At 40.7% G+C, this 12,311-nt stretch overlaps 1 protein-coding gene across 1 annotated transcript in view; it reads left to right on the top strand.

Moving 5' to 3' along the window:
- The window catches only part of LOC143987941 (uncharacterized), a 214,809-nt gene that overhangs the window by 152,895 nt on the left and 49,603 nt on the right, over positions 1-12,311 (top strand). The window contains exon 39 of the mRNA XM_077487143.1: positions 87-143. Coding sequence (XP_077343269.1) covers positions 87-143 — 57 coding nt within the window. The remainder of the gene's footprint in view (positions 1-86; positions 144-12,311) is intronic.

Raw genomic sequence — 12,311 nt, 5'->3', positions numbered from 1 at the left:
TCTGTCTATCTTTTTTTCTTTCTTTGTTTTCTCATTGAATATGAAATCAAGCTATTCATTTACTTACATTACATTTGTTGTTACAGGAGATGCTTGCAGTAACAGGAGGAGAGCAGAGGAGAAATGAAAACGAAATCTATGAGGTAAGTGGATAATTTGGTGTTATATAAAGGCCTATGGACAGCTAACACTAATATTGTCTGGCTAATGGACAAGTTGTGGACCTAGAAATGCAGACTTATTCCCACCAAAAGCTCTGAAAAGTCTCTGGGTTCCAGAAACAAGACTACAATAATAAAAAAAAGAATGAAAAAAAGTTTTTTCTCTACATCAGCCATAACTTTGGAGCCCATCACCATGTGTATGTGAGAAATCTGGATGATGATGTCCACAATCCTGCCAGCCAGTGCCTCACAATATATATAAATATATATATATATATATATATATATATATATATATACACACCACGGTATCTTCAAATTCCCTAAAACATTGGTATGTACGTGCATTTATACAATACACTCATTCCAAACATATATCTATATGTACATGTGACTACAGGTCTGGTTGAAGGACATATCAGTTACATACGCTGTATATAGTGTTCTCCCTAAACACACATGTTAATATCATAACATCATGTTGCATACCTATAAACCTGTGTGCACGGTAGACCTCTATGTACTCTATAACTTTGTATGTGTTTTGTTTCCATTGTATTGTTTTTGTACATTTTTGTACTCTTTCAAAAATGTAACTGGATTAAACATAAACTGATATTTCACAGCACAGGTTTGAAACTCATTAATTACTTCTGGGGTGGCATAGACATTCTTATTTCACATAGATAAATAAGGTGAAGAGAGTAAAAACAGGCACACCAGGAAGTCTTGGCATTAAAAATGTATATGAAGAAAGTAGCTGATACACAGCGACTAATAAACTCCGCGCCACAAAAAATAAAAAAAATAGTAAAATATAAAATTGACCAATAATCAGTGAATCAATTATGTTGAGTAAAACTAATAGCCGCTCCCTAAAAGAACAAGAAAAAACCTGTCATGCTAAAGATATACTGATGATAGGGGCGCTAGAGCAAATATAAATATCAAAAGAATGTGAAAATTTGACAATCAAATGATATCCACCATATTACAAAAATGCAATAAACAAAAGAATACAACCAAAATATAGTGAAATACAATAATAAATAAAGTCCCAGTTGGGTGGTGACACCAAAAGGAAAAAAAACGCTTAAATAAATATAACTCCAAAGTCCAAAACAGTGATTTTTTCAGTGAAAAATTCCTTCTGAATCCATAAATCAGAAAAACTGCTGGAATCTTCTATAACGTATTGAAACGTCCCTTCACCAAAAACTTATGGACATAGAAAACAACACCCCACTTGTGAAGATAAAGATGTCTTCTTACCAGATGCTGTTGACTACTTTAATTAAAAAGATAGTCAAATAGGCTTATGTAGTTTATTGCATTTTTGTAATATGGTGGATATCATTTGATTGTCAAATTTTCACATTCTTTTGATATTTATATTTGCTCTAGCGCCCCTATCATCAGTATATCATTAAAAATGTATAACTTTATTTAATCCATCAAACCATAAAAAGAAATCAATTCCTAAAAATGTACGCATTTCAGCCTCCTACATAGGCCTTAGTCATAGTTATGACTAAGGCCTATGTAGGCAGCTGAAACTCATCCATTTTTAGGAATTGATTCCTTTTTATGGTTTGATGGATTAAAAAAATAAAAATAAAGTTTAACATTTTTAATGCCAAGACGTCCTAGTGCCATATTGTTAACCTCTTCATTGGATTTTGAGGTTGTAGCACTTCCATTGTTGCTCTGATAAATAAGGTGATCTCCATGTATGGACACAGTGCTTAGTTATAATTGGTTAAAAAACATAAATGCTTTATTGGTAAGGGTGTTATCATATATAGTGCACACCTGAACAAACAACACTTACTCCTCTATTAGACTCTGTAAATGCAAATACAAGTGTTGGAATCCTCCACAAAAAATCCCTTGCTTCCGCCACACACAAGGAGCTTTGGCCTTACATGAGTGCTTGAACTCCCTCCTCTTGTATGCTGGCATGGGCACTTAGGGGCGTGCAACAGGAAACCTATATACTGTAACACATATTACTTATTTTCTGGAGTCAAACACATTACTCCAGAATTGATATCCAGGGAATTTCAAGCTTGTTACCATAAACTGTACAACTTGTCCACCCATTCTTCAGCTTCGCCCACACAAAGGCAACCTTCTATAGATTAATTTCTGTGGGCCTCAGGCCTTTCAACAATTTCAGTGGAGGCATGTCAGTTTCTCAAGTCTCCCATCTCGGAAGAGGAACTGCATTCAGGCATAGGGTCTGCTCAACCGGGTAAAGCTCCTGGACCTGACAACCTGTTAGTGCCATAATATAAGGCCCCTCTTGCACTTCAAAAAGCACACCAAAACCACAGGACATAATATAAGTCTCTTTATATTGCTTCCTTTGTGTGAAATACCTGGTGTTACTGCCAGTCCCTCTGCTTTCCTATTAAAAACTGACCACATTATCTAGCTATGTCGAGAACTTAACCTGCTCTTATAGAATAATTAGACGTGTCCTGACATGCCCCCCCCCCCCCCCCCCCCCACACACACACACACACACACACACACACACACAGTCATTCACTATGAAGACCAGTGTGCTGCTGTTTCTCCTCCTCCAGCTCTTATGCAGCTGAGGACAAAGATGACATGATCACTTATAAAAAAGGGGAATAAAAGGTCCAGTATTTATAATGTTTTTTTACATGTATACACAAATGTTTTGCCTTTTATTAAAATTACTACTCTGTCTCAGATATTGTGCTTGATCCTTTTTGATTCCCACTTCATTCTTTGAACTCCTCCATTCATTATTTCTTATTTGGAGGGGGATAAATGGCCATGTATATGTATCTCTCTCCTCATTCTGCCTAAGCAGATAGGTGGTATTGGCCTACTTGATGTTCTACATTTAACACAGGTCGTGAGATAGTGTATAACCACTTTAGCCCCGGACCATTTTGCTGGTCAAAGACCAGACCACTTTTTGCGATTCGGCACTGCGTCGCTTTAACTGACAATTGCGCGGTCATGCGACGTGGCTCCCAAACAAAATTTACGTCCTTTTTTCCCACAAATAGAGCTTTCTTTTGGTGGTATTTGATCACCCCTGCGGTTTTTATTTTTTGCGCTATAAACAAAAATAGAGCAACAATTTTGAAAAAAAACGCATTATTTTTTACTTTTTGTTATAATAAATATCCCCCAAAAATATATAAAAAAACATTTTTTTCCCTCAGTTTAGCCCGATACGTATTCTTCTACATATTTTTGGTAAAAAAATCGCAATAAGCGATTATTGATTGGTTTGCGCAAAAGTTATAGCGTTTACAAAATAGGGGATAGTTTTATGGTATTTTTATTAATATTTTTTTTTTACTAGTAATGGCGGCGATCAGCGATTTTTATTGTGACTACGACATTATGGAGGACACATCGGACATTTTTGACACATTTTTGGGACCATTGTCATTTATACAGCAATCACTGCTATATAAATGCAGTGATTCCTGTGTAAATGACACTGGCAGTGAAGGGGTTAACCAGTGGGTGGCAGTGTAGGGGTTAAGTGTCCCTAGGGGTGTGTTACTAACTGTTGGGGGCTGGGCTTTAATTTAGTGAACACTGATCTCTGCTCCAATCACATGGAGCAGAGATCAGCGTCACTAGTTGCTAGGCAGAACGGGGAAACGGGGAAAGGCATTTCCTCGTTCAGCTGCCCCGTGAGACGATCGCGGGTATGCCCGCGGCGATCGAGTCCGCGGGAGCCGCGACTGGACTCACGGGGGTCCCGACCAGCATTCGAGCGCGCCGCCGGCTGCGCGCGAGCGATGGCAGGGCGGCATTAAAGATTGGACATACCAGTACGCCAATATGCCTGCCCGTGCCATTCTGCCGACGTACATCGGCGTGCGCTGGTCAGGAACCGGATAATTGCTGAGATGAAACCCTAGGTCAAGATTGAACAGGAGTCCTACTGTCTTGCTTTTGCTGGCTCCAGGGCCATCTTTAATATTGATTGGACCCTGGGCAAACGTTTTCTTGGCCCCCACCCATACAATTTCGCTCTCCACCTTCTCTGAGACATAATAAATAGCAGTTAGACTTAAAATCAGTTTACTGTATCAGATCAGGCAGCAATTGCGATTGGTTGCCAGAAGTTACAGTGTATCATTAGCACTTACTGACTGGTTGCTAGAGGTTACAGCACATGATTTCTGCTTGTTGATTGGTTGCTAGAGATTACTGTACAGTAGGGGTGCAACGGATCGTCACCGATCCGTGATCCGAACAGGTCACCCTGTTCGGATCGGCAAACGCCTCGATCCCTGGAACGCTCCGCGGTCTCGGCCTTAGGAAAGGCCGCGGCTTCGGCCTAGTTACAAAGCGGCGGCCATCTTGGTGCACCCATCGGCGTTTACAATGTGATCGCTCCGTCAAATGACGGAGTGATCACTTGTAAACAAACCAGCATCATGATGACACCGGTTCTTCTCTCCCCTCTGTGTACAGATCTGTACAGTGGAGGGAAGAGATCGGGTGGCAGCAGCGCTGTGAGCTGCATCTGTAGAGCCCACAGCGCTGCTCTGTGACAAGTACAGTCACAGCCATCCCTCCATACTCTGCTAATACTCTGCAATACCCTGCCAATACCCTGCAATACCCTGCCAATACTCTGCAATACCTTGCCAATACTCTGCAATACCTTGCCATACTCTGCCAGTACTCTGCAATACCCTGCCAGTACTCTGCAATACCCTGCCAGTACTCTGCAATACCCTGCCAGTACTCTGCAATACCCTGCCATACTCTGCAATACCATGCAATACTCTGCAATACCCTGCCAATACTCTGAAATACCCTGCCATACTCTGCAATACCCTGCCATACTCTGCCAGTACTCTGCCATACTCTGCCAGTACTCTGCAATACCCTGCCAGTACTCTGCAATACCCTGCCAGTACTCTGCAATACCCTGCCAGTACTCTGCAATACCCTGCCAATACCCTGCCATACCCTGCCAATACTCTGCCATACCCTGCCAATACCCTGCCAATACCCTGCAATACCCTGCAATACCCTGCAATACTCTGCAATACTCTGCGGATATCTGCAATACTCTGCCAATACTCTGCCATACCCTGCCATACTCTGCCATAACCTGCCAATACTCTGCAATACCCTGCAATACCCTGCAATACTCTGCAATACTCTGCGGATATCTGCAATACTCTGCCAATACTCTGCCATACCCTGCCAATACTCTGCCATACCCTGCAATACCCTGCAAATATCTGCAATACTCTGCCAATACCCTGCAATACCCTGCAATACTCTGCCAATACCCGCCAATACTCTGCCATACCCTGCCAATACTCTTCCATACCCTGCCAATACTCTGGCCATACCCAGCCATACCCTGCAATACTCGGTAATACCTAGCCATACTCGGCGATACCCAGCCATACTCAGCGATACCCAGCCATACTCGGCGATACCCAGCCATACTTGGTGATACCCAGCCGTACCCAGCCATGCTCAGCCAATATTACAGGGGGGGAGATGTATATTACAGTGGGGACTATATGGTGGTGGAATTTTCACAGGTTTTTGCAAATTCAATTATTATTTGCTGATCCGAAAAATTATCCGATCCGTGACTCTGATCCGAGGAATGATCCAATCCGTGAGTTTTTTGATCCGTTGCACCCCTACTGTACAGTAATACTGCTCACTGATTGGTTGTTAGAGGTTACAGCACATCATCTCCTCACTGCAGGGGTCATTATATACATATGAATGGCGCCTTTATTTACATATCTATGTCGCCGGATGCAGCTATTTTCATATGGATGCCAGTATTTACATGTAAACACAGGGTATGCAGGTGAGTCATCTGCACACAACAATAAGGCAGAGCTGGGCAGCATTAGTAGCAGCACTTCACACTGAGATACCAGGAAACAGCAAGGGACTAAAACTTCAAGAGACAAGGGAATTTAAACTGGGATATTTGGCAAGTATGAGGCAGCTGCTTTGGGCCCCACAACAATGACAGGGTCCAGGGCAGGTTCCCCTTTTGCCCTGCCTCAAAGACAGCCCTGGCTGGCTCCCATCTGTACAATAGCCATCTCTCACTACACATCTGATCATAGGAGCTATTGGTTTCTTACACTTTCTCCTTCCCTGAGATCTCACCACACCCCTCCCCTCTGATTCCTGTGCTGCGAGATGCAGAATTTATATCAGGTACCACTAATAAAATGTTGATTGTCTCTTAGATGCCGGTAAATTTTGGCTTCTACACTTTTGAGTTGTTCTTAGTTGACGGCCATTCAAAACTTACTGGACCCTCCTATAAATGGTTGGCCAACATATCAGATTCTGCATTTTTTGAGAGCTAGCATGCACTATATTGCCAAAAGTATTGTGACGGCTGCTGTTACCCGCACATAAAATTTAATGGCATCCCAGTCTTAGTCTGTACGGTTCAATATTAAGTAGACTCACTCTTTGCAGCTATAACAACTTCAACTCTTCTGGGAAGGCTGTCCACAAGGTTTAGGAATGTGTCTATGGGAAAGTTTGACCATTCTTCCAGAAAAGTGTTTGTGAGGTCAGGCACTGATGTTGGACGAGAAGGCCCGGCTCGCAATCTCTGCTCTAATTCATCCCGAAAGTATTCTATCGGGTTGAGGTCAGGACTTTGTGCAGGCCAGTCAGGTTCCCCAAACTCGATCATCCGTGTTTTTATGGACCTTGTTATATATGCATGTTTGTTCCAGGTCTGAGTCTCAAAAAATATAAAATCATTGGATCACCATGATAGCCAGACCAATATAATTTAAATGGGATAGATCAGCAACAGCAATCTTTATAATATTTCTCTATGAGCTTGCTTTATAAAATGTATTCATGACTTTTTATAATTATGTAAATGATTGGTTGCTGTAGACCAGGGATATGCAATTAGCGGACCTCCAGCTGTTTCAGAACTACAAGTCCCATGAGGCATAGTGAGACTCTGACAGCCACAAGCATGACACCCAAAGGCAGAGGCATGATGGGACTTGTAGTTTTGCAACAGCTGGAGGTCCGCTAATTGCATATCCCTGCTGTAGACAATGATACGCTAACATATATTTTTCTGGAGGTATAGGACATTGTGTTTTCAAGTTGTGGTAACATCACCTGACAAAACTATTTTAAACTGCCTTGTAATGTATTTAGGGATCACATTCTTTCTCTAGCAAATCCTGACCTACATTTCAGCTAAACCAAGCAGTCTTACATTGTATGACTGTTCTGGAACGTTTACCTATACTATGACATGTACCAAGAAATGTACCTCATTACCTGTGTGCTTAGAGAAAGTAACTAGAACATTTCCAACTGAAATAATTGTGTTATTATACTTTGACATAAACAAGCTGCACACTTGTAAGGTCTATAACACAGCAGGAAACACAAGTCTAAAGAAATATAAAAACCTCATATATTTCTCCTATCATTTGTATAAAAAATCAAACAGAAACAGGTAAGAGAAAGATGTATTGGCTGCATCTAAATGACCTGCAATAGTAATATTTATGTAAAGTTGACATTTGCATTACAAATTATTCTTTGTTGTCTGCCATTCATTTTTCTCCTGTCTTTTGTGTGCATTTTACAAGGGAGGGTAACACATAGGCCCTGATTCAGCAAGCTGCAAGAGCACGTAATGCTCCCTAAAGTGTACCTAGTACATGGTAAAGTACCTGGTTAATCCTGCCAAGTCGCCTTTATTCCTTGTTCTAAACTTACCAAGCACAGAAGTTGATTTATGTTGGTGTGGTCAGTTTTTATCCTTTGTCTGGCCTTTTAGAGATATAGGACACTGTACACAAACACAGCACACCTGTATTGGGTTAAAAAATTCACAGCTGAAAGGCAATTACCTCTCCTTGTTTTAGCTGTGTCTGGTTTAAGATAGGTGTTGGCTCTGTTTCCAGTAGTAACTTGAAAACAAAAAGTATGCTGGACAGCCGAACTCCAAAAAATTCACCTTTTATTTATTAAAAAACACAGAGGACCAAAACATCCACGTACACATGTACCAACACGTATATACCTGACGCGTTTCACACCAACAGGTGCTTAGTCATAGCTAAAGAGTTACACATACATACTGATATATATATGCATCAGAATAATAAAGACAAATGCACTAGATCATGTGAAACACAGATTTATGATGACATCTGTAGGTAATGGGTGTTTCTCATCAATCACTAATCAATGAAAGTGTTAATACCTTTCTGACATAGAGGTCAGCATTTAAATGTATGTGAAGCAAAAAAAACAAAACACAAACACATACTAGAATGTTTTGATTTATGTATCATACTTCAAGATTCTAGTATGTGTTTGTGTTTTGTTTTTTGCAACACATACATTTAAATGCTGACCTCTATGTCAGAATGGTATTAACACTTCCATTGATTAATGAGTGATGACATATGTAGGTAACGGGTGTTTCTCATCATAAAGTGGTGTTTCATATGATCTAGTACCTTTATCTTGATTATTCTGATGTTTATGTGTATATATATACCAGTATGCATGTGTAACTCTTTAGATATGACTAAGCAGCTGTTGGTGTGAAATGTGTCAGCTACGTGTTGGTACATGTGTACATGGATGCTTTGGACCTCTGCCTTTTTTATGAAATAAAAGGTGAATTTTTCGGAGTGCGGCTGTCCAGCATACTTTTTGTTTTCAAGTTACACCTGTACTGGGTTTCTTGTTCAATCACCACCCACCCCCTCAACCAATCACAACCTGCCTCTGACACATACACCTAATCACAGCCTGCCTCTTGCACACCCCCTGCTCAAGCGCAGCCTGCATTTTATCAGATTATGGAATATAGGCACACTGTGTGTCTGCACTGTATCCTGTAACCCTGCTTCCCACTATCAGGAAGAAAAGATGCATGGTCACATGACAGAACTTATTTTTTTTCTTTGAATAGATTTTATTTTGATTTTCAAAGCATAAACATAGCAAGCTCCAGTTTTTCCCACGCAGGGGTCTTAAAAAATAAAATTCAGAGTATCAAATATATTTTATCACTAAACAGAATGCTAACATTGTAAAATGCAGTTAAAGTGTTACTAAACCCACAACAGTAAAACCAGTCTGTATATGCAGTAAAGCATGCTTGTTATGCTCACTGTGGAATCTAAGGGGTTAATCCTCACCATTGTGTAAAAAGGCTGTTTGATCCTGTTTGCTCGGATCTTCCCCTTCTTTTACTGTCCCTAGTCCATCTGCTGATAGTACAGAGCCTTGGAGGCACTCTGCACATGCTCAGTTTGGTGTGTATTGCTAGAGAGTTTTGATGCATGTAATCAGCACAGGGCAAATCAGCAATGTCCAGACAGAGGGTCAGTGGTCATGCGGCCTCATAGGACAGTCAGAGGAGAATGAAAACTCCTCCTACATGTTTTAACCAGTGCTCGGCCAGACACTGATAAAAGTCATAAGACTGCTATATACTGTGTGATGAGAAAAGGTATTTAGCGGTTTACATTTACGAAAATGATTGCATTTCCTTGTTCTGTGTACTATGAGAGACCAGATATAGTGAATGCAGGGCCCTGAATTTAGTAACACTTTAAGTGGGAAGGCCAGTACCGATACCCAGCTATGCAGGCCAGAACAATTCCAGAAAGCTGGCTTCCCTAGAAAGATTGCAACCAAGGAGGGTATAAGAAACCCTAATGGCCGGTTCACACTGCGGCGCGAGGCGAGGCGACACGGCTCGCCTCGCCTCGCTCCCGCAAGTCGTCCCCATTGAGTACAATGGAACCGTTCTGAGAGGAGCGACTCGAGTCGCTCCGACTCAGAAAAAAGGTTCCTGTACTACTTCGGGGCGACTTCGGGGGCGACTTGCATTGACTTCTATGCAGAAGTCCTCTGCAAGTCGCCCCTGACCCCCCCTGCAAGTCGCGGCGAGGAAGTCGGAGACGCCTCGCCGCGGCTCGCAGTGTGAACCGGCCCTAAAGAAGAGAGAGAAAGCAAGAAAATAAGAAATGTGCTTCCACTGAGTCATGTAGGAGAGGGGGCTGAGGACACGAGGCTATTTAATGAGGCATAGAGACTGGAGTTCGGCTTGAAGCACCAGCTGTGCCTTAAATGCAATTGCTGCATGATAAATCAGGACCATATTCTAAGTCACTGGTTGGCTAAAAAAACTAGCTCTGTTCTAGTTGTTGACATGTACAACACCTGAAGACTACCTGCAGGCCCAAATCTATTTAAAAATCCACATAGGGCTCTCATCCGTAAGCATTATTATTGCTTACGGATGATGATTACAGACAGCTCTCAATCCTGCATCACATGAATAAAAATGTAGTGACAGAAATAGCTTGTGTAAGAGTATTTGTGATATATATATAAATGAAAGTGAGTCTGATCATAGGAAATACACCATAATCCTGTACTGGTGCAGTGCCTGTAAACTTGTGTACTTTTCTAGATATTCATATCATAAATATGCACAGCTTCCTGATAGTAACTGGGCTTTATCTCTTATTAATTTGCTGATGTCAGGCTAGTCACATCTTCCTCTGACTGGCCGCTTAGGGCTGCTGCCTACTATTACTGCAATAAAACAGAAGTAAAAGCAGCCAGTGTTTATTACCTTATGTAGCACTACATGGGTCTATAAATCATTGTTCAAACACATGAGATCCGTTTATTGCTACCAAACAAATAACTAAGAGGTTTAAAGTCCAGGGGTAGAAATGAAGCTGCAATCTGGTAGGGTGTGAGGCCTAGATAACCTTCCTCCTTAGTAATATAGGCAATTAATAAAAACATTGTGTAGAATAAAACTTGGCTATGTGTTTTACTTCAAATGGCAGTTTGGGAGTAGGCAGTTACATTTAAAAAAATACAATGTAAAATTCACAAGGGGCACCAACATAGTTGAATCTTTGATCCTAAAAACTACGGGAAAATGGTGTTGTGGTAATTTGCCCAAATAAAAATAAAAAGCATAATAATATTATTCTTGATATCACTAGAAAAAAAAAGCCTTTGAAAATACGTTTGGCATAACTCCATCAGTATCACCAGCAAAGCAGCTTCATTATTATCCCATTAAAGAAGAAGAGAATGTGCGTTGAATTTCGAGATTTCATAATTTGCCGCATCACAAATGTTAAATCTCCATTACAAACGCTAGTTTACAAGCCCGACCGCTTCTGGCTCGTTCTTGCTTCCGAGCATGCGTGTTTGTACTTTGGACTTTTTTCAGACGAACTTGTGGACTCACAATCGGAAAATCTGACAACACACATTTGTCCGCGGAAAATGTGAAAACCTGCTAGCCAACATTTGTTGGCGTAAAGTCCGATAACAATTGTCCGATGGAGCATACACATGGTTGGATTTTCCGCTAAACAGCCTCACATCCAAAATTTCTGCATTAAGGCAGTATTAAAGAGGAACTAAATTATAATTTTTTTAAACATTTCTGATTTGGATTTTGGAGTAAGGGAGGACTATAACTTGTATCAGGATTTTTTCCCCATCTGTGTCCCATTGGGGAGATATACCCTTTACTTCTTGGCTAATAGTAAAAACAGGAAGTTGGTGGAAATCCCTCCAAAGCAAGAGAATCCCTGGTTGTCACTAGGGTCACTAGAACTAGTGTCCCTATTGGAAGATTTCCCCTCTATTACTGTTCTAGGGACAACCCAAAATGTATAATTTTGGGTTACATTACAAACATTACAAGTAGAGAGGGTGAACCTCCTTAACATGGACACAGAGAGCAATAAAAACCTGACTGACTACTCTGTCCAATACAAAAAAAAGGTTTGCTTTTAATTATACAGTGATACCCCGGTTCACAAACTTAATTTATGAAACGACTTTGGTCGTGAACCGAACTGGCTGTGAATCGAGGCAAATTTTCCCATAGGGTAAATCAGGTTAATCCATTCTGAACTTTTTTTTGTGCATAAAATTATGAAATGTATGTACAAAAAAAGGATTTTAAACATTTTATTACATACAGTCTTTTACATTAAGCTGACCTCTTTCTTGTTTACATCTAAAAAGAAAAAAAAATAGCTTCTCTTTAATCCTTGTTTGAAATAATCCCAAAGCCCATTTCAAATG

This window comes from Lithobates pipiens, unplaced genomic scaffold (assembly GCF_037356315.1).
Source record: "Lithobates pipiens isolate NorthernLeopardFrog02 unplaced genomic scaffold, aLitPip1_a1.2 Scaffold_18, whole genome shotgun sequence".
In the NCBI taxonomy this organism is placed as follows: domain Eukaryota; kingdom Metazoa; phylum Chordata; class Amphibia; order Anura; family Ranidae; genus Lithobates; species Lithobates pipiens.
The sequence above is the reverse complement of the archived record's forward strand: the minus strand, read 5'-3'. Positions and strand labels throughout refer to the sequence as shown.